Source organism: Lonchura striata, chromosome 1 (genome assembly GCF_046129695.1).
Source record: "Lonchura striata isolate bLonStr1 chromosome 1, bLonStr1.mat, whole genome shotgun sequence".
Classification (NCBI taxonomy): Eukaryota; Metazoa; Chordata; class Aves; order Passeriformes; family Estrildidae; genus Lonchura; species Lonchura striata.
In genome coordinates, this window is record NC_134603.1 from 102738677 (window position 1) to 102765367 (window position 26691).

General features: G+C 41.7%; 1 protein-coding gene across 1 annotated transcript in view; it reads right to left on the reverse strand.

The window, feature by feature from the left end:
* AMPH (amphiphysin) overlaps positions 1–20679 on the reverse strand; it is a 119725-nt gene extending 99046 nt beyond the window's left edge. Inside the window, exon 1 of the mRNA XM_021546627.3 lies at positions 20498–20679. Within this exon, the coding sequence (XP_021402302.1) occupies positions 20498–20566 (69 nt within the window). The 5' untranslated portion in view covers positions 20567–20679. The remainder of the gene's footprint in view (positions 1–20497) is intronic.
* Positions 20680–26691: the final 6012 nt, after the last annotated feature.

The following is a 26691-nucleotide window of genomic DNA, read 5'->3' on the forward strand; positions in this document are numbered from 1 at the left end:
CAGAAGAGAGCTTTACCAGTAGATTTACAGTTGGTTCCATTTTAGCATTCAGTATGTTAACTGCATATTAAACACTAAAAAGAACAGAAATTGCAAAGTACATGCTGCTTGCAAAGTCAGTAAAAAAATATTAGGTAAAGAACATATGGAGGTCTGTCATGTGCTTTAGAGTATCTGTTTGGTCTAGAAAATAAAGTAAATGAAAATAAAAGAAAAATAGATCTGAGAGCAAAATACACTGCAAAAGCATGAATATATTAAAAATCTAGACATGTAAATAGTTAAAAATCTATCAAGGTTTAATAAACATGAAGCCATACTATCTGTCAAAAGGGAAAAGTGAAAGGGGAAATACAAGCCTTCTAATGCCCTTGGCATGTGTCTGCTCTGGCATCAAGATCCTCTTAAAGACACACATATTGTGAGCCATAAAGTCTTGGTTCAGCCAAACTCTTCAGTTTGCATTTAGCTTTAAACTCTTCTGACATGAGCATAGATGGTTTTGGGTTTTTTTAATATTTTGATTTATTATTTCTAATTTGAAGCAAAGCACATCTTATTAAGGCTATGCTTGGGATCCATATAAGAAACCAGACCAGTATGAATTTTTGCTGCTTCAGATTCATCCTGGATCATGGACTGGAGCCCTTCCTGAGAAGGGAGACTTTCCAGAGAAGACTTCTCTGTCAGAGACTACAGGTATATCAATAGCAGCTAGAGTCCTCTGTATGACAGTTTTAGGTAACACTCTCTGCTTAGACAGCTGAAGTTACATGCTACCCACTGCCATATTGTAAAATATAATCAGTCAAGTACCATGGCAACTGCATTAAATATTGTAAATGCCTTGTCAACAAAGAAGCCAATGAAGAGATGGCCCAGAGCCCACATGGGTTAAGATGAAAATAATGCAAGTAGTGGTAGCTACACATGAAAATTGGAAAAAAATGTTTCCAAAGTCTTTACTCAGATTTGACTTTGTGAATTACTCTGAAACAATTAATTTTTTTGTTTAAATGCCTACTTTTTGCATTTCCTTTTTTTTCACCTGATGCTTTTGGAATCAGAGACGGTGCTTGTCCCAGATAAGTTAACATCTTAGTCTATCTCTCAAGGCAGCATGATTCTTAGAAATCAGGTAGGCAGGTCATACGTATAATGATACATGCTATATTTACCTGCGTGATGCTTAAATTAATTTTCAACAAGACTCCACATGTCTGTGGGACTCTCCCAGGGCACAGAAGCTGCTGCAGCAAGAACATTACACTTAATGTAGGTAAAGTCACCAGCAGTCAGCCAGGTTTTCACCTGTGTAAAATAATCAGCATAAAGCCACCAGACTGACATGAGCTTTCAGCATCTGAGAATATATCCCTGTGTTTCCACTTCAGGTTGTACCATGGTACCTTCAAATTACTAATTTTGATATATAACATACACAGGAAATGTTTCCATAGCAGAAATCTAGCATCACAGCAGGTGAGGGCAAGATTTAAAGAAACAATCTTTCTGGGTCCAGAGTTCCCAGGAAGGAAAGTACGTGCTCCTGAGTTGAATACATCAATACAGCTTACACTTATCAATCAGCCATATAGTACATGTAGAAAAAAAATCTAGCCTAAAATTACTCCCAGAGTAAATGCTTCCAGGAAATTTCAAATAAAATATAAAATATCTCTAGCTCTCCATATAAAGTATGTCTGTGTGGAAAAGAAGTGTATGTAGGAGAGCCTTTTCTCCCTGCCATGGGAAACAATAAAATTTCCACCTGGTATATCATATGTGCAAGGATGTCACTTCTTGTTATTGGACTCTCCAGAAACCTTATGAGACCATACACATTGCAAAGTTGATAGGTGCTGCAAATACGTTGAAGTAATTCCTAAGTTTTCTAAATGTCCTGGAGTGACTTTATGATGCTCATATTGTTGTTTGCTCACAAATTTGGCCCTAAACCAGGACACTTAGTCAGTGTGCAAAGTGGGGTCCCAGTACTTACTGACCCACTCCATATGGTCCCTCTACAGGCTGACAAACAGAGGTCTGAATCCTGGCCTTCTCCACAGAGGCACTGCTACTGACTTGCCTCTCAAAAGAACTGTTCATGAAGCCATTAATAAAAAAGGACCAACTCAGGCCCTGATTAAGCAAAAGCTGTTATTGAGATGAATTAACATGTTAAAAAACAAGCAAACACACAGCCCAACAAAAAACTCAATAGAAAATAAAAGAATAATAATAATAATAAAAAAAGACAAACCCACAAAGAGAGATAGCTGAATTTATTTGTCTTGTCTAAAAATTATTCCAGAGAACTGGCATAGCTGAGCCAAAAGCTGGCAAAGGGGCAGCACAGATCCTGAATTTCATGTAGGCATTTTGGGGATCTTTCTCAGTAAGTCAGCCTGAAAACAAGGAATAACAAAGAGGTACTGAGGTACCCAGTAACTTTTTCCCTCCTCCATATTTGTCTCTCCTTACTCTAAGTTCATCCAACCAAGGAAAACTGCTGCTGCTCTCCACTGCTGAGGATTTTGCACTGAAAATCATGTGCTCCCTTGCAAGGACAAAGCTCAGAACTACAGTATAGACATGGGTCAATGGCAACAGTTCCCTTTCACTGTTTGGAGTTCATGAGTTTGTACTGAGAGTATTGTTGCTTCCACTTCTGGGTTACCCAGTGAAAGACATAGGAAAACTAGAAGGAAGCCAGCAGAAGACCACTGAAATGCTCAGTAGGCTGGAGCAGAGCACTGGGCATGGGAATGGAGCTGGGCTTCTCAGCCAGAAAAATACAAAAGATAAGGGAAGGAAAACTTGCTTTCTATTTTCAAATACCTACGAGCCATTACAGAGAACGACCCAAGTCCTACTCAGAGACTCACAAGAGAAGGGACTAGAGCAACAGTCATAAGCTGCAACAAAGGAAATTTTGGGCTGATATAAGGGGATAAAACAAATCACCATGAAATGGTGAAATGGTGCAACAGACTCCTCAGAAGGCTGGGCAACCTCCAACCTTGGAGATAGTGAAGATACAACTGGACACTGCCATTAGCAACCTACCCAAGCTTTGACATTGTCCCTGCTGAATTGGAGGTGGATGAGTCACCACCTACTGATCTCATCCAACATAATTTATTCTACATACTGCTCTGTTCTGAAATAAAGGATCACTTGCTTGTCTGAATTAAAATAAGAGGAAGAAGCAGGAATTGGAATGGGGCCTGTACAATGATTGAAGAATGCACTGAGAAATGCTCATCAAGGGGAAAGGAGGAGAAACTAATTAATCTCATTTTTAAAAAGCACATGTAATATCCTTTTATTTTGTAATATTAAAATTTCCAACATAACTTATTTTCTTCCTCAAATATAAAAAAACAGCTTGGTACACTGTCCTTTATTGAATATTGTAATAATGCTGGGATGTTTTGTGGGTTTTCTATTGCTTTTAATTGAACAAATAAACATAAACTGTTTACATTTATCCTGAAAAAAAAGGCAAAGGAAGAGAAGAAAGGCTGTCTTTTATGCTGGTAATTCTTTGAGTCTAGCCTACATATTGTACACATTCAGCCACAACTCAAGGGAAGTGGAACAGATAAAATAAGGTGTTGATGTGCACTAGAAGAAAAGGGAGCAATCAAACTGCATGGCCATTCTCAATTAATGACTGGTACAAATAGGCAAGGAAAAATTAGTGAGATTAAAACCAGTGACAGACAGCCCCAGACTGATCTATTAAGACTGATCTATTAAATATCTTCTGTATTTGTGCAAAGGTGGTTATTGTAAGGGGAGCAAGAAAAAGGCTTGAACAAGTGAACCCCTGCAAAACATTGGCACGAGTCAGTGTCAAGCATCTCCCCTCAAGTGGATGCAGTAGTTTGCAGCTTTACTCAAATTTGCTGAAGGAGTTATAATTAGCTACAAAATTCAAAGCATCAGCAAATTGAAAGTATTGATTTATGCAGGCCATGGGTAGGTGAAACAGAGAAGGTCAAACCAAGAAATTTTATGATCCCAGAATTGCTGCCAGCATTGCCAGGCAAACTCTCTCAAAGCAATGAGAAACCCCAGCTTACAACTGCTTAAGATGCCACAGCGTATTCTTACATTCTCAAAGTAAAAATTCCTCTTGCCTCAGAATATGTGTATACACCCTACTACACCTATAAGTGTGATTTTCACAAGTTGATTTTCAGAAAGCTATGCAATGAGCTACAATTTAAATCCAGACCCATGCAGAGCCAGTACAGAGTGTGTATGTAGTATTACATCTTGTGTTAGCACAATGAACTGGATTATATTTAACCTGAAGAGCCTCACCCTGCTACAAATAAAACTGGCATGAGTAGAATCAGATCTTTAAAAGCAGTATGTTACTACTATAGCAATTTGATATCAAGTTCATCACAATTTGCAATAGGCATAAATCCTAAAATATTATGATGGATGTAGTTGACATTTCTTAATATATGGGTCTCATCTGAATTCTTTAAAAATAAAAAAGTTTTGTATTGAAACAACTTAAAACATTAAAAAAGGCAAATAGAATAAATGGAGCCTTAGTGGATAGCTGGTTGACACTGTTTTTTGCACATTTCTTCCTGCTATATGTAGATGGGAATAATCCACATAATTCCATATATCCACAACATCACTGATAGAGTAAAATACCTCTTAGTATAAGTATGAGTCACAAGCACACATATCAATGAAGGATCATGCCCCATATTTATCAAATACAAATAAACTACTGCCTTTTCTTTTGAGGGGTGAGGAAGGAAAAGCTCTATTACTCCTATGTTTGTCAGAGACCAAAAGTCCAGTCAGGTTCCCAGATGAGAGTACAGGCATTTTCTCATGTCTCTGGTAAAATTAGCTACTGCAGATGTTATGGACCAAGCAACAATACATACTCACATATCTAGGTTTAGAAAAAAAAAGTTTTGAAATTATTATGCTCTTTAGTATAGCTCAGGTTTATATAACATAAAGAGTAACTGGGTTTGATATTCTACAATAGACATACTCTTCTGAAAAATATGACACACTAATTGTAAATCTTAACAATTTTGTCTTTTTATTTCTAATACAGCTATAAAATATTTTATGTCAAACACATCTGTGTTGATTTTTATACATATTTGAACTGCCAGTCCCCTCTTCCTTATTTTTTAGAATGTGTAAAGACACTAAGATACCTTCACTTTAATTTTAAACAGGTAGCCCCACTAAAAATAAAATTCTCATGTGGAGGCACTGGTCCTTGTTAACCATTCTGTCACTTTAGTCCTGTATCAGCAGTATCTTGTGGGTATCATACACAGGTTCTTCATTGTGTAATAAATTATAACTGCTTTAAGGCTGAGTTCTTCAATTCTCATAGCATTAAACAGTTATCCAGCCATCTGTTTGGGTTCAACTTATATTAAATATGAATGTGCTTACTCTCCATATTGGTATAAAATTATGTGAAAGACTTTTTTTTATCATAGTACTTAAGTAATATGGAAAAGGTCATTGTAGAGGATGTGAGAAGTTTTAGTAAAATAAAACTTTAGATAGGGGTTGTATTTTGCTGTGGGACGACCTACAAAGAAAAGTCAATGTGTGTCCCATCCAGGACAGAAAGAACCTCAAGCAAATGTGGTAAAAGCAGGGAACTTGCCTAATGGCTTTTCACCTTAACCATATATTGCTTGTCTAACAGCTTCCCATTGCAACCAAGATCCCTTGGCAGAGCAGTGTTCCCAATGAGCAGTTAGTTTCCCAATGATTCCAGTGACTCCTCTCATTCACCTCAACGGATGCACAGTCTGACCATGTGTCAGTATCAAGTGTACGACTTTTATGTGTCCCTGATTTGTAATTGCTAGCAATGTTGTTGAGGAAGGAAATACTGTGCATCAAACTAGACTGGCCTTAAAGTCTTTGTGCACAAAGGTATTAGGGTAGGGATAAGAAAATTATGCACTCTCAACAACTTACTTTGCTAATACCATAAGGACCAGACTAACTGTGTTCAGTGTGCAGATCTTGGTGAACACAAGTGTAACCCACTCTCCTACAGTGCACAGAGAAATACACCTGCTCAGGCATGGCACTTTCTATGCTTCATGGGACCTTCCACCAAATGAAAGCTTGGAGAACCCCTGTTTCTCTAGGGGAGACACTGGATGGCGATAGGATCCAGACAACAGAGCATGCTTTCCCTGAGGAACCTAAACATGTACTCTTTGTATCTCCCCAGAGTCACAATTTCTAGATAACTGAAGGGTATAATGTGGAAACATTCCAAATCACAACTGAATATGTGCCAGCAGCTCAGAAAGGCATGTTTGTGAATAAGGAACTGACTTAACAACAACGTGAAATTAAATGAGAAAGGCAGTGAGAACTGAGCTCTGTTGAAAGTCCTAGAGCTAAAAACCTTGGACAAAACTTTTTCTAACACTTCTATTAGTACAGCAAATAATTATGGTGTGATTGGAAACATTCTGTTCACTGCTGGTATAGCTAAAGCTGTTTTAGATGTACACATAACCTGTTGGGATGTGATGGTATACATATCTTAGGAAGGAAATGAGTTTGTGACACTTTTAGAAAGCCTTTCTCCAACCCTTTGCTATTTTCACTTTTTTTTTTTTTTCCCACAAGACTTAACAAAAAAAGACAGAGATCCATCACAATCCACCAGAGGTGGTCTTGGTTTTTTTCATTCAACATGTAATGATAACACCTCCTCTGAAGAACTGAAAATACCTTATGCTTCAGAGTGAGAGAGGAGGAATAGCAAGTGCTTGGCATTTGAGACTGACTTCAAGCTGCCTTCTTTTTTAGATACATTCAATGCGCAAAAAATTCCAAGATGCATTAATATGCAATAAAATTTGCTTAATTGATGACTGCTTATATGCAAGTAAGGAATCTTTCTGTACAAAAGAGTGTAAAAAATATCCTTCTTTGAGTCAGAAAAAGGAAAAGTCTGAGTCAGGTTGATATGACTACTTCAAATCCCACTAACACTTCTGATAACAGATGCCACTGAGCAATCCAAAACCAGTATTAATCACATACTTCAAGGTAAGCCTTTGGTAGGATGGCCTACTGATGGGCATTAGTAAAACAATATTGGTGTAAGTACTTTGAGACAAACTGGAAATGGGATACTAGAGGGAAAAAAAATATTTACTGCTCACAAAAACAGAGCCTTCAGAGAAGTGACTCAGCAATCTCAATACTGCACAGTGCCTCTTTTAAATTATATTTTTTCATGGGGTATACTTTTTCTATTTCTTTTCCAGATAAACACTGCCTACAGAAAACGGCCCTCACTATAGAAACCAGCATGATCTGAGTTGAAATGCTGAGAAAAACACACTGTACTCAAGTTTGCATTCGCCCTGCAGTCTGTAAACATGTGTTCTTGACCCAAAATATTTTTCAGTCCATATTTGAACCATATTTGATGGAGCTTGTTCCTCTCCATCTTCCTTCAGAAAGTGCCAAGTCATTACATTTGGTGGAGTGACTTGTTTAAGAGTTAAGATGCCATTCAAATGGCATGTGTGTGTTTGCCATCTAAGGGTTGCCTGAATTTCTTCCTGATTTGCTTCTCAGCTTGGCTGTCAAATCAATGTAGATTCTCAGCCAGCTTCTGAATTACTGTTTATTTTTTTACCCTACTATGAAACTTTGCATAAGAGATGTTGGCACTATGCTTACAACAACTGTGTTCTTGGATTGATACTACAGGAAAACATGATGCCAGGGTGGTGGTTAAGACTAAAACCACGTTCAGCTCTGTAAAATATCAGTTAAGTTCATTTTCTCTGAAACAGGCTTTTCAGAGCCTGGAAACACAAATATGATATGAGGGATATTTTTTTTTTAGTACAAGAATAGGAAGCAGGAGTAAGCTGAAAAGCCCTGGGATATAAACAGCACCTTGACTTCACTGAATCTGGAGTGACAGCACTGCTGGGCTTAACCCTAAGGCTACAATTTGGGTGAAATTCCTGTGAACTCAGCTGGAGCTACTGATAAAAACAAAGCTTATGAATGTAGCCCACTGCAGCTCCTTCATGTTGCATATTTGCAGTTCTCAGAGTGCCTGTCTAATTACTGTCTTAATTACTCGGCAGCTTGGCTCTCCATTTCACCTTCCCTGTCTTTTAGTTTTTCTCCAGATACTCAGCACTGCCTGTGTGAGGTGCTGTCACTATTCCCAGCTTTGCCCCCACACAGGGAGGACCTTCCTCAGCCCTGCAGACCCTAAGGGAATAGAGTCCTGTTCCAGCAGCACCATCTGTCCCTCCTCTCACACACAACAGGAGACAAATAAAACAAAATGAACATTCAGAATTCTTTCATAGCCTACAATGTTTGGAGGCTGAGTACTGATTTTTAAACAACCTGAAGTGTGCAAGTGGGTTCACCTGTCAAGTGAACTCACAAGTGATCCAAGAAGTAAAGTAATTTTCTAAATGGCTTTGCTGGTTATGTCTACAATGTGTTTGCTGAGATGTACAAGAGAAAGGGAAAGAGCAAGCAGTAAGGAAAGGATGACAGAAGAAGAGAAAGAGAGAGAGAGATAAGGAAGGAAAAGGGAAGTTTAACAAACACCAAGATACAACTTTCCTGATACTAACTCTGTCTGCACATTTTGGCTGAGAATTAAAGAGAACAATATTTAGAGATGTACTACCAATAAAATCACATTTTGGAAGTTTGCAAGACTGTCACATTATAAGGAGTATATTAATTTCTTTACTAATCAATCCAGAAGCCATTTAAGACTAGAGAAGGAGGTCTGTGCTATTTTTTTAAAATCAAAGACATTTCCTTGCACTGTTAGATTTCCACATTTCTTTAAATCCAAATTCCATATTTCCAACTTGTATCGCATCTTCGCTGCTTGTTTTTGGCCTTCAGCTAACCATGGACATTAACCTTACTCTGTTGTGCTTGTTTTCCACTCACTGCTTCACACAGTATGAACCCACTCCTTTACCATTTCCGGAATGTGTCCTCCAGTGACCATGCTGTAGTAGCAGCAGTCAGCCAGCAAAGGCCTGTCTTCAGTTACTACTGTGCCCTTTTTTCCTGATGAGTTTCTCTCCTGAGCAAGATAAACCATGGGAACACCTGCCCTAAGGCTGCCCAGATCAATCTGCCTCTAGACTGAGCCATGCTCTTGTGCCTCTCTTCAGGCCTCAGTGTACCTACGAACTTTTGCTTTCCTCTGTGTTCTGCCTTTCACCCACAGCCTCTCCCTCCCCTGTGATAAGAATTTTGTTAGTACAGATTTGAAAAACATGAGTCAATCAATTATTCCCTTCTGATGACCCTCATTAACCACTCCTTATGATTTTTAGAGGACTAAAATTTGTCCTATAGTTAAAATTACTGGCAACATTATTTTGAAAAACATATTTCATATTCTCCAAATCCACTTCAGCAGTGTCTCTTCTGTACTTAAAATGTTCATTCAAACTGCAGAGGGTGGCTTTATTAGTGTGAAAAGATAACACCCACAAAAACTAACATGGATTTAGGTTACAATAGCAAGCTGAACAACAGGAAGCCTAGTTTAAATATAAGCAACAGCATCCACACACAGATCTGTGCAGGTTTAAAAGGAATATAACATTTTAATTTATTCCTCTGCACGTCCTACATGCAAATAAGTCCTTAAATCTTTTCCTGGATCTAAAAACTAATACATGCATTTTATGTGAAAAATCAGGGTCATTTTTCAGAATTCAAAGACTGATCATTCTCTACAGGAAATAGACTGCCTACATTTAATCAAGCTGCTTCTCTGTATTCAGTGTTTCATCTCCTTCTACTTCATGCTAAATATGTATTAACCCCTGTACATGTGGGTCCTTTAACTGGGCTTTGGTGAGCCATGAAACATGAATCATCAGTATAAATAACTGTTCTCATGACATTACAGACCACCACCTACCTCTGCTACATACTGCTAACCTCCTATACTTCTGTAAAGACACAACTAAATGCTTACTACTAATCACAATCTAGAAAGAAAATCCAGATTATCTGTGTTCTTTAGGACCTTTTATTTTCTCAAACCTCTACTTCATTAAAAATAAAACATCAGCCTCACTCCTAGCATGATCTTCAATTTATCCTGGGAAAAGCAGGATAGTCAGTGTCTTTCAAGCATGTGCAGGCTCATGTGTACATATTCTCCTCTTTCACATCACAGATAAAGAGGACAGACTGCAGTTCATAGTCTGTAGCATTGGCTTCTGCATCAGTACAAACCACAGATTTAGCAATATTGTGGGTACAAAGAAGTGGGGTTAGAAAGTGAAAAAGCTGGGACTTCAAGGGAGCATCAAAGGAATTAATCTGCTACAGAAACAGGGAGAACAAAGCAGAGGCTCTTATCTGGGGGTAAGTAAAAGCTTTTTGTCAGAAAAGAAGTGATAAGAAAAAGAAGGCACAAAAATAAATAGTAGTAGCAGGGCACTGGGAGTTTGAGTCCAGGGCCTTGAAGTGTGGTACAGTCTCTGACTTTTTTGTGACCTTGCCCACTGGAAGGCCTCTAAGCATTCCCACTGCCCTATCAACATTCTGAGAAATTGTACAGAATTTGACCAACTAAGTGCTTGTCCACACCATTATTCATTTGTAATTGGTTTTGTCCCCAATTCTGCAGAATCTCACACGTGCTAATGTCCTACAGATAATAATTATTGAGACAACAGAAATAAAGGCAGAGCCACCAGGAAGAGGAATAGGGTATTTCCTGCTTAGCTTTCTCATAGTACAAGCAGAAATGTGTTCCATGTGTCTTTATGGCAGCCTAGGTTTTACCATGCCCTCAAACAGATTAATAAACTCCAGTTAGCAGAAACTCAAGATGACCAAACAAGACACAATTGCTTTCCTGAGTTGGTCGTTGGTTTATCATTCTGGCAACTACTGACTAACTAGCTACTCATTAAGTCTGGAAAAAATGATGTTGTATTTGAGAACAGCACTGATGCTGATGCCACAGAACATTTTGGGAAGAGTGACCCAGCACTTGAAACACTCTGGATTGGAGGCTCCTAAGCAGCTGAGTTTGCAGCAGAGCTCAATGAACTAAACCAAACAACTGCTCCCTAGAGAAAATACCCTCTGTACTGAAGCAGCACAGCCACCTTCTTCTACTCCCTTCTCCCCACACACTCGAATCCCTGAGGTGAGTGAGAGTACTGGCATAGCAGGCAGTAACTGCTGCCTCATCAGGGTTTGGGTGGGGGTGAATTCCCCTATGTATATTTTAGGCAAGTGAAAAATCCCCCTGCCATCTTCAGGCGAGTTCAAGGAGCTACAATCCTATTCATATAGGCAATTGTAAAAAATGTGTTGAAGGGAATTTTTCACCCTTTATTTTTGTTTTCTCCCAAGGTCAGTATACTGTCCATCATCCCACACTGGCTTGACAACCTATTTAGAGAGGCTCCCCACAGCCCTGACAGGTGTGTTGCTGGAAAGGTGAGCACAGGCATGTCCCCCCTCCATGTTCACCCCCACCTTATGCCTAGCCTGTTTTTCTCTGCCATTTATCTCCACTGAAGTATCCTGCTGTGACAGATGGTGGGCAGTTTTCTTCACTGCTCCTCCTAGCCAATTCGTAAAACTTGGACCACTGAGGTGAAAAGCAACTTGTATTCTCCTTTCCTGCCCTCATCTACTGCTTTCACACCCTTTGCAGAATACTTGAACCTGAAGATAGAAAAATATCATCTGCATAGTTCAGACCATACTATCCACATGAGAAATTACTGACTTGTCATTAGTTTTGTTTATAAACTCAGAAATTAAGAATTAGCTCTTCAGAGGTGGAGTGCCTCATCATTGTGTGTGCTTGTGCCAGCAGGGCCCCAAATGTCAAGGCCTATTATAATACTGTAATGACTTCATTTATAATATTATATTATAATAAATTTTATAATATCTCTGTGGCCAACATTTTAAATCATTAGACAGTAATTTACTGTTATGGACCCGAGGCTGCTAGAACCATGTCATCACACTGCAAGCAGGTCAGCACAGCTATAATAGATGTAACGCCTTTCACAATTATATTCTTCCACATACTTGTCTCCTGCCTTAGAGCAGACATTATTAGTTACAGAACTTGTACAGAACCACAAAATTCCCTTCCAGATGGAAGTTTACTGCTTCCTTCATAGAACCTCCTCCTTTACAACCCTTGTAATGCCTCCAAGTTCTCATAAACTGAAGTACATACTGGTTTAAGTATTAGATGAAACCACATATATTACTGACTTAGAAGTTAAACATCAAAAACACATTAGCTTGATTTTCAGAAGCTACACAGAAATACCCAGGAACAAACTTTACTGAAACCGAGTTTTGGAAATGTTGTGACAGCACCATCTGGGTTTATTATGAGAGGGTGTCAAACCCTGGAGAGACCTCTTGGAGAGGTGGTCAATGAACCCATGTCTACAAGTGTTGAAAGGCACTTGGCCAGTGCTTTTAAAGCCATGCTTTAATTTTTGGTCAGCCCTGAAGTGGTCAAGTAGTGGGACTGAATGGTTATTGTAGATCTGTTTAAATTGAACTATTTTATTCTACTCAAATCTATCTTCTCCTACCTGCTCCTTTCCCTACTAGTACACACTGGGGAAATCTCTGAAGACAATTCTTCCCAGCCCTGCACTAGCAGAAGGCACTGAACACCCATAGCCATCTCCCAGCTAGGCCCTGGCTCTGTCACCTTGTGGGAAGGAGGTGTGTATCTTCTGAGAGGGGTCAGGGCTTTGGATCATCTCAAGATAAAGGGGGCATCTGCACAAATTTGCAAAAGGCAAGTGTCATGTGTTTTTTTGAAATTCATCAGTGTTTTCAACTGAGACAGGTTTTCACAGGATGGCAAACCACCACATCACTGACAGCAGCGAGGCTCAGAGATCAAGCCTTCAGTCTGGTGCAGGACGTGCTTCTCATCTAAATGGCTGCAAACATCTCAAGAGCTGAGCAATATACCTGCTGATCATCTGGTGGAGTGTTTTTCCTCACTTGATACTCATTTTTAGAATTGTCTGCACTGTTTCCCTTGCAAAAACATGCTAAAACACAAGAGCCTGAGGACAGCAGCATTTCGTCACAGGGAAAGTCCATCTTTCCCAATATTCTGTCTCCAAAGTGTCCAACACCAGTGTCTGCAGAAGAGCACAGGAGCACTGAAGTTCAGTCCTGACGGGGTCCTGGTTGTTCTCACAGGATTCAGTGGCTGGGACTGGCCTCCCCTGTGAACTCCAGCCCCACCACCTCCTGCCAAGGGCCCAGGGGACATGGCTCAGCCCAGCCTGGGACCTCTGTCCCTGCCTGAGCCCTGCTGTGGGTGTGCCCATCTCTGCCCCTGTCTCCTGGGTGGGCCTGGGACTGGCACTGCAGAGCTGCTCTGGGGTGGAGCCCTCAGACCTGGGTCAGACCTTGCCATGCAGAGCTCTGGGTTTAACAGGGCCTGACTGCTCTGTCCTGCACTCACCGTGAGTCAAATGCTGGTGAGATGGTTATTTGTCTCACAAATCAGGGGGTTTTGAGGTCCAAAAAACACATTCAAGGACACATAACAGACAGGTTATAACTGCATATTACAGCAAGATACTATTTAATTTTTTATTTTTCTCCATCTGTTTCAGAACTGATAATCAGAAGCACTAACACAACATGCATGTGTAGCCAGGAGCAGGTGATGCATGTCTTACTTGAAAATACATCCTTTGTAATCTGGAAAAGGCAAATGACAGAGCTACAGAAAGGAGCAGCAGGCATATAGGTCAGAAGAAAAGATGTGTGGTACCATGAGGTATTTTCCAAAGTATGACACATATCAATGATGGGCACAATCTTGCCTTCCAAAACTTGCTTCATTGCTGTCCTTCCCAGCCAGGGATGCACGAAAAGTGCTCTTGTGCCTACCCTGTGCTTGTGCCACAGGCAGGAAAACTGAAAAGTGTCAGGTCTGGATAGGGAAGCAAGCCTGGAACACTTCCAAGCACATGCTGTTTTGAACAAGCAAGAATCCCATGGGAAATGGAGCCAAGGGAAGAGCAGAGCTCAGCCCCCCTCCAGGTTTGCAATGGGCAAGAGAGCCAGAGAGCGCCAGGGCACAAATGGTGCCTTGGAGGTGTGAGAGCAGCAGGCAAGAACAGAGTCGCAGGGGCCCAGAGGAGCCCTGACAGGGGCTGTGCCCAGTGCTACAGGAGGACAATGAGCAACCCCCAGGCCACCCTTGGGGCCCACCCTGGGAGTCTGGAAAGCTTCTTGCCCACAGCTGCAGGTATGACAGACCATCTTCATGAGGCATGAGCAGCAGACAGCAACCCAGCCAAAAGGGACTGAAGGAGCCCTGAACAGTGGTCCTGCTCAGTGCTGCAGAAGAATGCAACCCCATCTCTTCCTCCTTCTCCCGATGAACCAGTGCCAATCTGATCCAAGGGAAAAATTCCCTCCTGATGCCATTGCTGATAGTCAGCTATTTCCTAAGCATGTGAGCAAAGCCTCACTCCTCATCCCACAATCTGGTCATGCCCTCCAGGATATGCCTAAGCCTTATTCTCCCTCAACCTGAAGCCATCTCAGGACTTCCAAGAGTGGCTAAATGTCCTCAGCCTGATCAATCTGTGGGTCAAGAATCCTGGCAAGGCACTAGTGGATGTTACAAAGCCCTAGGACTCCTGACAACCTCTCTGCATCCCAGTTCTTACAGTCTGTGGAGCCCCAGGCTCCACAAGGGACTGAGGACAGAGCTGTGCAGTGCTCCTCAAGAAGGTGTTCACTTGAACTTACAAGTGCTATCCACCTGAAGAGGCCAGACAGCTTCAGGCAGCTACAGGTCTTGGTGGTTCTTCTCCTCTGCAGGGCTTGCATCTGTTCCTCAAAGGCTGCCCCTGGCAGCTGGCCTTGCCTCTAGTTTTCTGCCCCTAGCCTCCTCCAAGTCATTCCACTGTCTCCTCAAGGGCTCCCTTTTGGATGTTTGTGGGCTGGCTCCAGGCCAGCTTTGACAGTGTGACATGGGAGGATGCTCCCTTTTATTCTGCCCTTCCAAGGCACTGCTGCGCTGCAGGGTGATGACACTGTGAGACATGATGATGTCCCCTATGCACAGCCTTGCCTGTCACAGACCAGCCATCACCCCTCCATCCAGCATTCTTTGGACAATGGCCACCCATAAGAGCTGTCTCCTCTCTGTGATGGAACTAATATCCATGTTGTTACCTTCGGTTGCCAATTCTCAGAGGACAATGACTGCAGGAACACCAGCTTTCCATTTATGGACACTGAAATTGAAAGGGACCAATTGTTATCAGCTGAATATTAGTAAATCCATTGGGCTGATGAGATTCACCCCAGAGTACTGTATGCAACTGTAGCAGACATTACAACACGACCACTCTCAACCATCTACAAAAGGTCTTGGGAGGCCCCACCAACTAAAAATTAGGCCAAGTTACACCAGTTTCCAAGAAGGGCAAGAGAGAAGACCAAGGAAATTACAGACATCTTAATCTAACCTCAATACCTGAAAAAAAATATGGAGAAAATCACACTGGATTTTATTAAAAGGCATTCGAAAAATCAGACAGAGTCATCAGACACAGACAACATGGGTTCACAAAGGCAAAGTCCTGTTTAATTTAATAACCTTCTACAATAAGGTCACCTGCCTGGATGAAGTGAAGACACTGGATTTAAACTCCCAGTTCTAATGGGGTTTAGAAAGGCTTTTGCTACTGTCCCTCAAAGCCTCCATCCAGACGAGTTTTCCAGCAGTGGGATGAGCAGGTATGCAGTGCACTGGGTGAAGAATTGGTTGAAGAGCAGGGCTCAAATTATTGCAGCAAACAAGACATCTGGCTGGTGACCAGTTACCAGTGGTGCTCCTCAGGGCGCAGGTCTAGAGGCAGCTCTGTTCAGTCTCTTTATCAGTGATCTGGAGGCTGCAGTTCAATGCACAGATAGTCAGGTGATGATACCAAACTGGGAAGTGCTACTGACTCTCCCATGGGACAAGAGAGATCTGGACAGACTGGAGTATTGGGCGATCACCAGCAGCATGAAACTGAACAAAACCAACCAAATGCTGGATTCTGCACCTGGATGGAGTAATCTCAGACACAAGTCTGAGCTGGGAGAGGAGTGGTTGGAGAGTAACCCTGCAGAAAGGGGTTTGGGAGTGCTGGTTGGATGATGTGAAAGAGTGGTCAATTATTATTTCCATATAACTCTCAGATTAACACTTCTAATGCAAGACCGAGATCTGCCCAATACAAGATTTTGCAGTTACTTAGCTTTTGTTATATAAATAGTGACTATAGACACACACTACATACACTGTACAAGTAAAATTTCTCTTAGACTGTGGCAGCACATTTCTCTCTCAGGATTTTTCATAGAGGTGCACAGAGAGACAGAAAGAGAAAACAATTTCTATTTCTGCTCCTTGTTTTTCTCACATGGAATGTGTTTGGAGGAATTGTTTACCTGGAGTGATTGCTTGATTGGATTCTGGTGAAGGATTGTTTGAGCCTGATGGCAAATCAGATCCACCTGTGTCTGGATTCTCACGAGAGGGTCACAAGTTGTGTTAGAGATATAGTTCGAACAAGCAGGTTTGTAGTTTTTAGTATCTTCCTTTATATAGTATATTAATGTATTTTAGCATAGTTATAATAAAAAAATCATTCAGCCTTCTGAATTAAGTCAGACATCTTCATCTCTTCCCATCAGGTTTGCCTGCATTTACAACACTTAGTCATCAATGAACTGAAGATAATGGTGGCATTATTAGAAAAATAGCTTACATAAATTAATCTGAGATCTAGTCCAATTCTCAGTTCTGCACAGGACCATCCCCAAGAGTCACACCATATGCCCAAGAGCATTGTCCAAATACTTCTTGAACTCTGTTAGGCTTGGTGCTGTGTCTGCTTCCCTGCAGAGCCTGCTCCAGTGCCCAACCACCACCGTCTGGGGAAGAACCTTTTTCTAATATCCAATCTACACCTCCCCTTACAAACTCCAGACCATTCCATCAGGTCCTGTCACTGGTCACCATAAGAAAAAAGATCAGTGTCTGCCCTTCTCCCTCTCATGAAAAAGTTGTAGGCTACTATCAGATCTCTCCTCAGTCTCTTCTTCTCCATGCTGAACAGACCAAGTGACCTTAGCCACTCCTCATACTTGAGGCTTCCCCTCAAGGCCCTTCTTGACCTTTGTTAACTCTCTTTTAGGGTGCACTCTAATAGTTTAATATCTTTCTTATATTGTGGCACCCAAAACTGCACACAGGACTCAAGGTGAGGCTGCAGCAGAGCAGAGGGGACAATCCCCTCCTTTGCCTGTCTGTGATGCTGAGCCTGATGTACCCAGGACACAAGTGACTCTCCTGGCTGCCAGAGCACTGCTGACTCACATTCAACTTCCTGTCCCAGGTCCCTTTCCTCTGGGCTGCTTTCCAGCTTCTTGTCCCCAGTCTGTCCATACATCCAGGGTTGTCTCACCCCAGGTTCAGAATCTGGCACTTTCTCTTGCTGAACTTCATATGGTGGGTGACTGCCCAACTCTCTGATTTGTCAAGTCCTCTCTTCAGGGCCTCTCTGCCTTCAAGGGAGTCAGCAACTCCTCCCAGTTTTCTATCATCTGCAAACTTGCTTAGTATCCCTTACAGTCCTGCATCCAAGTAATTTGTGAAGATGTCGAATATCACTGGGGTGAGGATGAAGCCATGAGGAACCTCACTAGTGACAGCTCACCAGTCTGTCACCCCACTGACTGTAACCCTTTGATAGTAACCTGTGGGACACCTGCTCACTCACTGCACAATGTGTTTATCCAGCTGTGAGCTGGACAATTTTATCCAGCAGGATCCTGTGAGAGACAATATCAAAAGCTTCACTGAAATCCAAAATGAAGGTCTATGTTTTAGAGCCACTCCATGTTTTTAATACATATGTTCCATCAATAAATAATAGAAAGCAATGCAAAAATGCTTTATAAAAACATTAATCTGTAAGAACACATTCGGTAAACTGAGGGTGCACAAATCCAATATCAGCATCAAGATAAAAACAACTCAATGTATTTAAAATCTCTTTAAGCCAGTGTGATATTACACACATCTCACAATGCCATCCTATTCACACCATCAAGAATCAGACAAATCATACATTTTCAACTTCTAGACAAAATTTACTTGTTTTTATCAAGTACCCAAAACAAACAAAACTCAATCATTCCCATCTGGGGCCTGTTTTGTACTTTTTTGTTGTTGTTTTCATTTTGAGTAAAGTTTCAGCAAAAATAACGAATGATTTTATGTTGCATAGACATACACAAACTCAAAGCTAAGAAGAAATGTAGACATGAAAGAGTACACATGCATAGCTCATGCAATAACAACACATGGGCCAGGAAGGAGGAGGCAAGTATACAGAAGTACACGGTACTACAATGTCCTCTGTGTCAGACCACTGGTACTATGACTGGGTAAGGCCACTAACATACTGTAAGTAACCCTGTAAATAAGCAACTTTTACACCACTGACATAAGAAATTACCACCACAGATACTATAAGGAAGCTAAAATTGACAGATGCCTGACTGATACATGAAAATCAATCCAGACAAATTTCCCCCTTGTTAGCATGGTTGATCACCAAAGTGGAGGTAGAGCAGACCATCTGTCAGAGCCCAATAGTATCTTTGATTTGCACCCAAGAGACTCAAGGCACCTGTCCTGGGGCTGGTGCATGAACAGTATTTGAGGACTACAGGGAATCTCAGGTATGCACATTCAGGTGTTTTCTCTAGTATGCCCACACATTTCTGTAAGCAGGAGCCCCACATTGGAACAGACAGAGCTTGAAGCAGTACACGTGATTCCGACTTGCACCAGTGCTTTTCCAGATGGTTAATTGTAACCATACTGACAAAAACACAAGGAAACAAACAGTATTTTTAGGCTTTGACTCCAACTATGAACTCAAGTCAACTCACACCATAAAGTCATCAGATATCTTCGAACTATTAAAGAGGATTTACATGTTTTACTTGAAAACAGTTGCAGTCCACACCTGCAAGAATGGAAATGCATCATGACTTTGGTGCTGAAAAGTCTAGTACTTTATAACCTGGTGAGCTAGTCAGGAGTATTTGAAAGGGAAAATTAATCACTAGTCTGTGACAGCCTCAACTATTATATTCTTAAATAATAACACAATTATGAATAAGATATATTAATTGTTGCAATTTTTTCTGCCGCTGGAGCTCCACAGAATTCAATGTGTGGCCAAAAAGAAAGCGCAGTTTTACAGGCAGTGAAGTATAAGAAATATGCTCACAAAATAATATTTCTCATTTGCAAAAGCCCTATTCCTTAAGCTGCATAACAATTCAGGATATATGCTAGAGGGGTATAAAGGTTTTATTGACCCTCAAAAGAGATGAGGGTACTGATAAAACACGTACTGCCAACTCCGTCTGCAAAATTCATGCTGGCAACAGCTTTATTGTAAACTGTACTAACAGCAGACACAGCTGCTACGTATAGTCACACACAAATGCTTTTCTGTTGGGCCTAATATCTGTATCTGAGATCCTGTTTTGAGGCACCCAACAGCTACACAGGAGCTATCTGTGTGGAACACTTATACCTATCAGCTTTCGTTAATGAAGATGAACAAAACAGACAGCGGCCCATAAGGCCCTCATCTTTGGTCAGAACTCCTGCAAATTCTCCCCCACTTCACCCGTTGTTCATTTCCAGGCTACGATAACACTAGAATCGGTTCTGACTTTCTGAAGCAGCGCAAGCTGTGAGCTGCAGAACATCTGGACCAGCCTCCTGACACCCCAAGAAGCTCCCCAAAACCGCAGCAGCCGCCGAAGGAGGCGCGGGCTGCGCCAGCCCCCGGCCCCCGCGGGCTGCTGTCATCCCCCGCAGCGGTGTCTGTCTGCCGCGGCTGCAGCAAGGCGGATCGCCGCAGCCGGGGATGAGCCGGCGCGGATATTAAAGGAAAGGCAATCCTCTTAGCAGGGCTGGCGGCGGGGGTGAGGCGAGGCGAGGCGAACCGAGCCCGCGTTCCCCGCTGGGCCGGGGCAGCAAGGCGCCCAGGCCGGGTGCGGAGCGGCGCCATCCCCGCGGGCACCCGCGCACCCCAAGGGCGAGGGAGCGGCGGCGGGGCCTGCGGCAGGTGCCGCCGGCATCCCGGAGCCCGCATCCCGGAGCTCGCATCCCGGAGCTCCCGGCGGCGCGGGGAACCGGGGCAGTTACGTAACAGCGCCGCCGCCCCGGGCCCCGGGCGCGGGGAGGGAAGCGGCAGCGGCGGCGAGCGGAGCCGCATCCTCCGGCGGACCCTGCGCGCCGCCGCCGCCGCGCTCCTCTTCCCCCTCCGCCCCTTCCCAGCAGCTCCCCCGCACCGCAGCGCACCTTCTCCTGGGCGCGGTTGAGGCGTTTCTGGACGTTTTTGGCGAAGATGCCGGTCTTCATGTCGGCCATGGCTGGTGGCGGGGATTGGGAGGGTGGGGAGAGAAGGCGGCCGAGGCAGAGCCCGGCAGCTACGAGCGGCAGCGGCGATGTAGGAATGGAGGGATGGAGAGGAGGAGGAGGAAGAGGAGGAGGAGGGCTTTAAAGACACAGCAGGGAGAGGCGTGGCCACCGCCACCGCCTCAGGTGAGCCGTGGCCCGCCGCCTTCGTCCGTCCCCGGCCCCCGGGGAGGCGGCTGTCGGGACCCCGGGTAGCGGTGTCGTCTGGAGATGAGGCAATTCCTCTAGATAATAAAACACATCAGGAGAGATAATGGGGATGATGATTTCTACAAGCACAGCTGATGGCTGCGTCCACTTCTGGCACAAGCCTACTTGTACAGCTGGAGAACCTTAGGCAGCTACTTACTACCCTAGAGGTTTCACCAAGTCGGAGTCACTCCCAGGTCCAAGCTCCTTTAACACTTTTCACTGCTTTGGTGGCTCAGCATCACGTGCAGTAGATGGGTGCCATGGTTGAGGGACCTGCATCCCCCAGCTCGTCCTGGACTGGGCTTCCTGGCGTAGCCATCAGCTCTTCTGGCCTTACCGCAGCCATGAGATCTTCTGGGGTTACCGCAGCCATCAGCTCTTCTGGGGTTACCATGCCCATGCTGCTGAATGTGCTACACTTGACTTACCATTCTCCTGCTCTTGACATCCTCTTCCCATCCATTTCTCACTCCTGTCTCAGTGTAGCAACCAACAGCAGTAAACTGTTTCCAGGCTGGTTTTGTGTTTTTGATCTTATTTGTGAAATTACAACTTCTAATCAAAACCGAAGGGCAGTCATAACAAAAATTTCTGTCCTCCCCTAACACTCAAGTCCCCCAAAATCTTCTAGGGATCATGCAGCACCAGTCACTCAAGGCTGGCAAAGTCATCCTTCCTAGATACCAAGCCCCAAATTCACTCCTGGCATTTATTTTTGTTGTTTGGCCAAGTGTGGAGTTCCCTCATATGGAGAGTAGAACTCCAGCAGCAAACATAGCAAAGCAAGACAAAGCAAAACACTGGAACTCAACCCTCTTAACCTGAGCCTGTATCCTGGAAGGATACAGGAAGGGAACTGTCCTAGTATCATAATACTTTTCACTGATTTTTCAAAACACAGATCAGAAGGTCTTTTACCTTCCAAAAGGAAATGTCTCATACATTTAATAAGTCCAGCTGTGTTTCCTGAGACTATGTATTTCTGACATCTGCTCAGTCCCACATGTGCCTGACACATCTTCCTGTACTTCAATTGAAAAGTTGATTTAACATGCCAACTGCAGCAGTAGTGATGTTTAGTAAGAGTAGGTACTTACTTAATTCTCACTTAAATATTATTTAAAAAGAAAAAAGTAATCACACAAAAAACCCCAAACCCAAAACTAATGCAGAAAACCAAAGAAAACATATCACAGCAACCAAAGAAATGATTTGTCTTAAAGATTACAGTAGTGTCTTACCATGCTGCTAAACTGGTGAAAGATCAAAACAAAATCTCAGTGTGCATAGAGCTCCCAAATTCTTTGGAGTATTTTTTCACATCTCCAGAGTATATCTTTCTGGCCAGTTTGGCTTCTGATTCCACCACTTTAAGAGTGATTTTTAAAAAATCATGAAAAGAGGTGTTCTTAACTGATTACTCATGCACTTTCTTCACCAAAGGATAACAAAGGTAGAAAGTACTAGCAGAATAGAGTGGATTTGATTGACTTTGGGCTAGGAGAGGGAGGGAGGAAACTCTCTTGTGCCTTTTAGATCCTTGTTGTCTGATACAGTAGTAGAACCCTCATCACCAAGCCCAAAAATGCTTTTTCATGCCAGTGGGTGAGGAAAATGAAGATGTGTTCTTAGTCAGGCAGTCTCTTTCTCCTCAGTCAGCTGACCTGCACTGGCTGTGCCCCATTTAATGGCCTTTGACAGCAGCCAATGCTTTTTCATCAACTGGTTTATCAATGTGTGTGTTGCTCTCCATCAACTAGATTTTAGAAAGTAATTATCAGCAAATGATCAGACTATTCGCTCCATACAGTCTGTCTGTTGCATATGACATTTTCTCCATTAAGATGTGCTTCAAAGAAATTTTTTCTCTGTATATTGCTCATGCTTTAATCTGAAATAGAAGATATTTAAAATTAATAATCCTTTAATACAATTTACCCCATTTTCTCCCTATTTTCTTGTTATTGTTTATTTGGTGTTATTTTAAAATGAGATTTCACTTTAGTTTCCCTCCTGAATAGCATTCATAGAAAAATGCTCCTAAGGGAGTTGTGATTTTTCAACATAGAAACTTTAAAGGGGAAGGGAGACAGTAAATATTAGTACAACTGCTATGTCACCACTTTTTTCCAGCTGTTGATCCCTGTTCAACAAAAATACTAGTGAGAAAGAGAAGAAATCTGGATAATTTCTGGCTCATCAACAGCATGGTTTATCATCACGCTACAGACTATTTTGTCACTGTAGACCTCACATTAGAGGTAGAAATAAGATGGGACACTTGTTTCTTCAAGCAACAAGCCTAACCCTTCCTCACAGCACAGCCAGCAGACTCTTGCCAGCAGACTCTGACAGTCTTCACAACAAACCCTCCTCTCAGCTGGCTAACCCACTCTTTTATAACACCCATCCACACAGGGCATAGCTGTGGACCCATTAAGGGCAAGGCTGTTCCTCCTCTTTGGTAATTAGTACAGCTGCAACTCATCAGGGGCAAAGTTGCTTGCAATCCATTCTCCTGCAACATTTCTGCTATTCTGATCACTCTTCATTTATGTAAAGCAGTAAAATTTAAAGATACTGGTCCATAGGAGTCAATTTTACAATATTGATGATAGAAAAAATTGGCAGGTATCTTGCAGCCATCTCCATTGTGATATTAATTAAAATACAGATATCTACTGCTACAGAGTAACAAGAGACTTGCACCTTTACAAATAACAGCATATGGACACTCACAATTCACACTACAGACATAGCACATAAAAGATATCCCCATTATAAGCACTTTAATATTCAGTGAAGTGGAAAATTGGAGCAGGAAATGAAACTGTAGGGCAGCCTGAGAGTTGAAATTGCACTGAAGTTTGGATTTGGGGAGGCAGAATGGATGGACAAAAATACAAGGCGAGATGGGACTAATAGAATAGCAAACATGGGAAAACAATATGAAAAAATGAAAGGTTTCAGGTGTACAGGATTTGAATTTTAAATCTTCTTTTATATGTGACAACTTGGTACTATACTTGCAGTTTAGGTCAGCATGTAATGGGCAGCAAAAGACTGTCTAAATTATCTGTGCAATTTCTCTAAGTCTTACTGACTTGTGGATGTGAGTCAGAGAGGGGAGAGCTGTCTGTCTCACTCAAAAGGAAAGTAAGGAACAGTGGAAAACATGCATCAAAAGAAAAATGTTTTTATAAAATAAATGGAGTTCTAAATCCTGTAAAAATCTAAGAAAATTTTCATAAACATCCTAAATTAAAACCCATACACGTTCTATATTTTAATATTTAGACCTTTATTTTTAATTAAAATTCTTCTTATTGAAGACAAATACAGATTTTTTTTTTTTTTCCGCATTTTCCTTCATTACCATACCTTCAGATCAACACCTCTCATCCATTAAAATGCTAATGCATGTTGAACTGGTACTTACATTCTGGCACAGAAGACCAGTCCCATCACGGGGAAGCATTTTATCTAAAAGGTGCCCTTTGATTTCAGCTTCATTATTTGAATCTGAAATTTTCATTATTTGAATCTGTATCTGGCTTCACAGAGCTACATACAGGTAGGTGGTGTTCAGCAATGGCCTCACTTGTTACGCTGGAAAGTCTGTCCTGCTGACTTCAATCAGCAAATTTCTGGGTTGACACCCCAGGCTCTGAAGCTACATAAAATGAGCTTTTCATGGGAAAGTATGACTAAGGAAGGGCTGCAGAGCTCGCACACAGAAAAAGCACCAGTGATATTTCCATAAGAAATTAATTCCTGAATAACACCCACAGGACTTGGAGGTCCATGCTGGATTTTTGGGGGAGGAGGTTATGTTCCTTCCCTCCTCCAAGTCCTCTTCCCTGAAATCACAGGAATTAGATAAAACTTCAAATAGGAAAAAAACTTTTTGAGAGAGAATTCCTGGAACTACTACTGCCTTTGGGAGAATCTTTTCAGGTTTGACGCAGTGCAAGTAGACATGACAAGAAATCCAAAATCCTTTTGTATTGGCAGGTGTGGTTAGGAGGAGTGAAGAACTAAATATCATTTAGTTAATACCAGTCTATTTTACTTTTTACATAGTTGGTGGGACATGTCAATAAAATACAAACTTAAGGAAAAGACTAGTGTGATAAGAAGGACAAGGTTTCTTGAGATCCAAGAATGAGTTTCAGCATGGACAGAGTTGTAGGGTTCCACGTTCCCTCACTCCTTCACCAAGGATAACTGGCAATTTGGACTTGTTGCAAAGGGACCTGTGCAAAGAAATTGGCTTTCTATTCATCATTTAGATGGCAACAGTGCTTTGATAGGTTGTGCATGAAATACTGATTCCAGCATTAGGAATTAATGCTGATCAAGGTACTTGTGCTCTGCTTGGCCTCCTCCTGATGCTATTTGTGACTAAAAGTACAGTGAGCTGCAGTGAAGATGAATTTTAGAGAATTATACTGATAACATGAGCTGTCCCACCTAAATAAGAAAGACACCCACCACACAGTAAGTACCAATCACTTTGAGTCAAAATTCAGGCTCCCTTAGTCTATCTGAGGTCAGCATCAAAAGATCATTGAAAATTGTTTTTGAAAAATTGGAACTTAAATGTGCTTGGCACATTTCATCCTCTCAGTCAGAAGGACACAGGCCAGAACCAGAAATATCTTCCTTTTTAACTGTCAAGTAAAAGGCACAGAAAGACTTTCTGTAGAATATCCTTTGGATATTTCCTGAAAGAAAAGTCAGTCTCAGTTAAAAAGTTTATCTGCCCACATGCAATTTTCCATACCCTTCTTTTTCTCTTTCCTATCAAATATACTTACAAAATTTTGAGTATTTACAGTATTATCTAGAAATGCACACCTTTTGGTTTGCATAACAATAAAAATTAATATTGTAACAGTTAGTCTATTTGCATTTTTCTTTAAAGCCATTCCAGCACAATCTTGCCTTTTTTGGGGGGAATACCTCACCAGTGGTGAGTTTCTCTCTCAGGTTAGGCATTTGTGAAGGGGTCTTGGCATGCATGGCACCAATATGATTCCCTAAGTTACTCTTCGCTCATGAATTGGCTGCTAATGGCATTATGCACACATCTTGTTCTGGTGAGTTTTTTTAAATTGTTAGTTTTGTTTTGTTTGTTTGTTTGTTTTTTTTTCCCAGAAAGACTTCTGCAGCATTTAAATAACTACAAACAAACAGCAGGTGTTGGAGGCAAAATAGTCTTTGTATCGAAATTGCAGCAGATCTTTCTTTGGTCCTCCCCCAGTCTCCATTTCTGATCTGTTCCATGTTATTATAAATGCATGACAGTAAACACTCCACTCATCCAGTGACTGCCTCTAGAAGGAAATTTGAACTATTTCTATCATTAGATGAAAAGACACTTTGGATGCTAACAGTTGCTGTAACAGTTACTTATAGGAACCAAACTCTTCCTAGTCCTTGGCATGCGAGACTGATTTTTCTCACACTGTGGGGAAAAGAAGTCTTTAGCTAATAATCTTACACTAGTCTTATTTTAGACGCATCTTTTTGCAACTTCTTTTAGCTTTTATCAGAGGCAGCCTTGGTAAAAATGAAAATTAAATTTCAACACCTTCTCTCTTCCTTTTCCCCTCTTCAAAACAGTGTTGAGAAGTGTTCACACATTGCTACTCTTCTCTCTGTTGTATCTCAGAAATGACATACAGAAGGTGAGAGAGCTAATTACACAATAATATCTCCTGACTGTAGGTCTCAAAAATGTGCTTTCTGAAGGAAAGCCTTTGGTAAATCTTAACTAACAATGAATTAATAACTTTGACATATCAATTAATTTTTTTTTAACTGCAAATGCCTTTAGATGAATGCATCTTGTGTAATCAATAATGAATGCATTGCTTTGT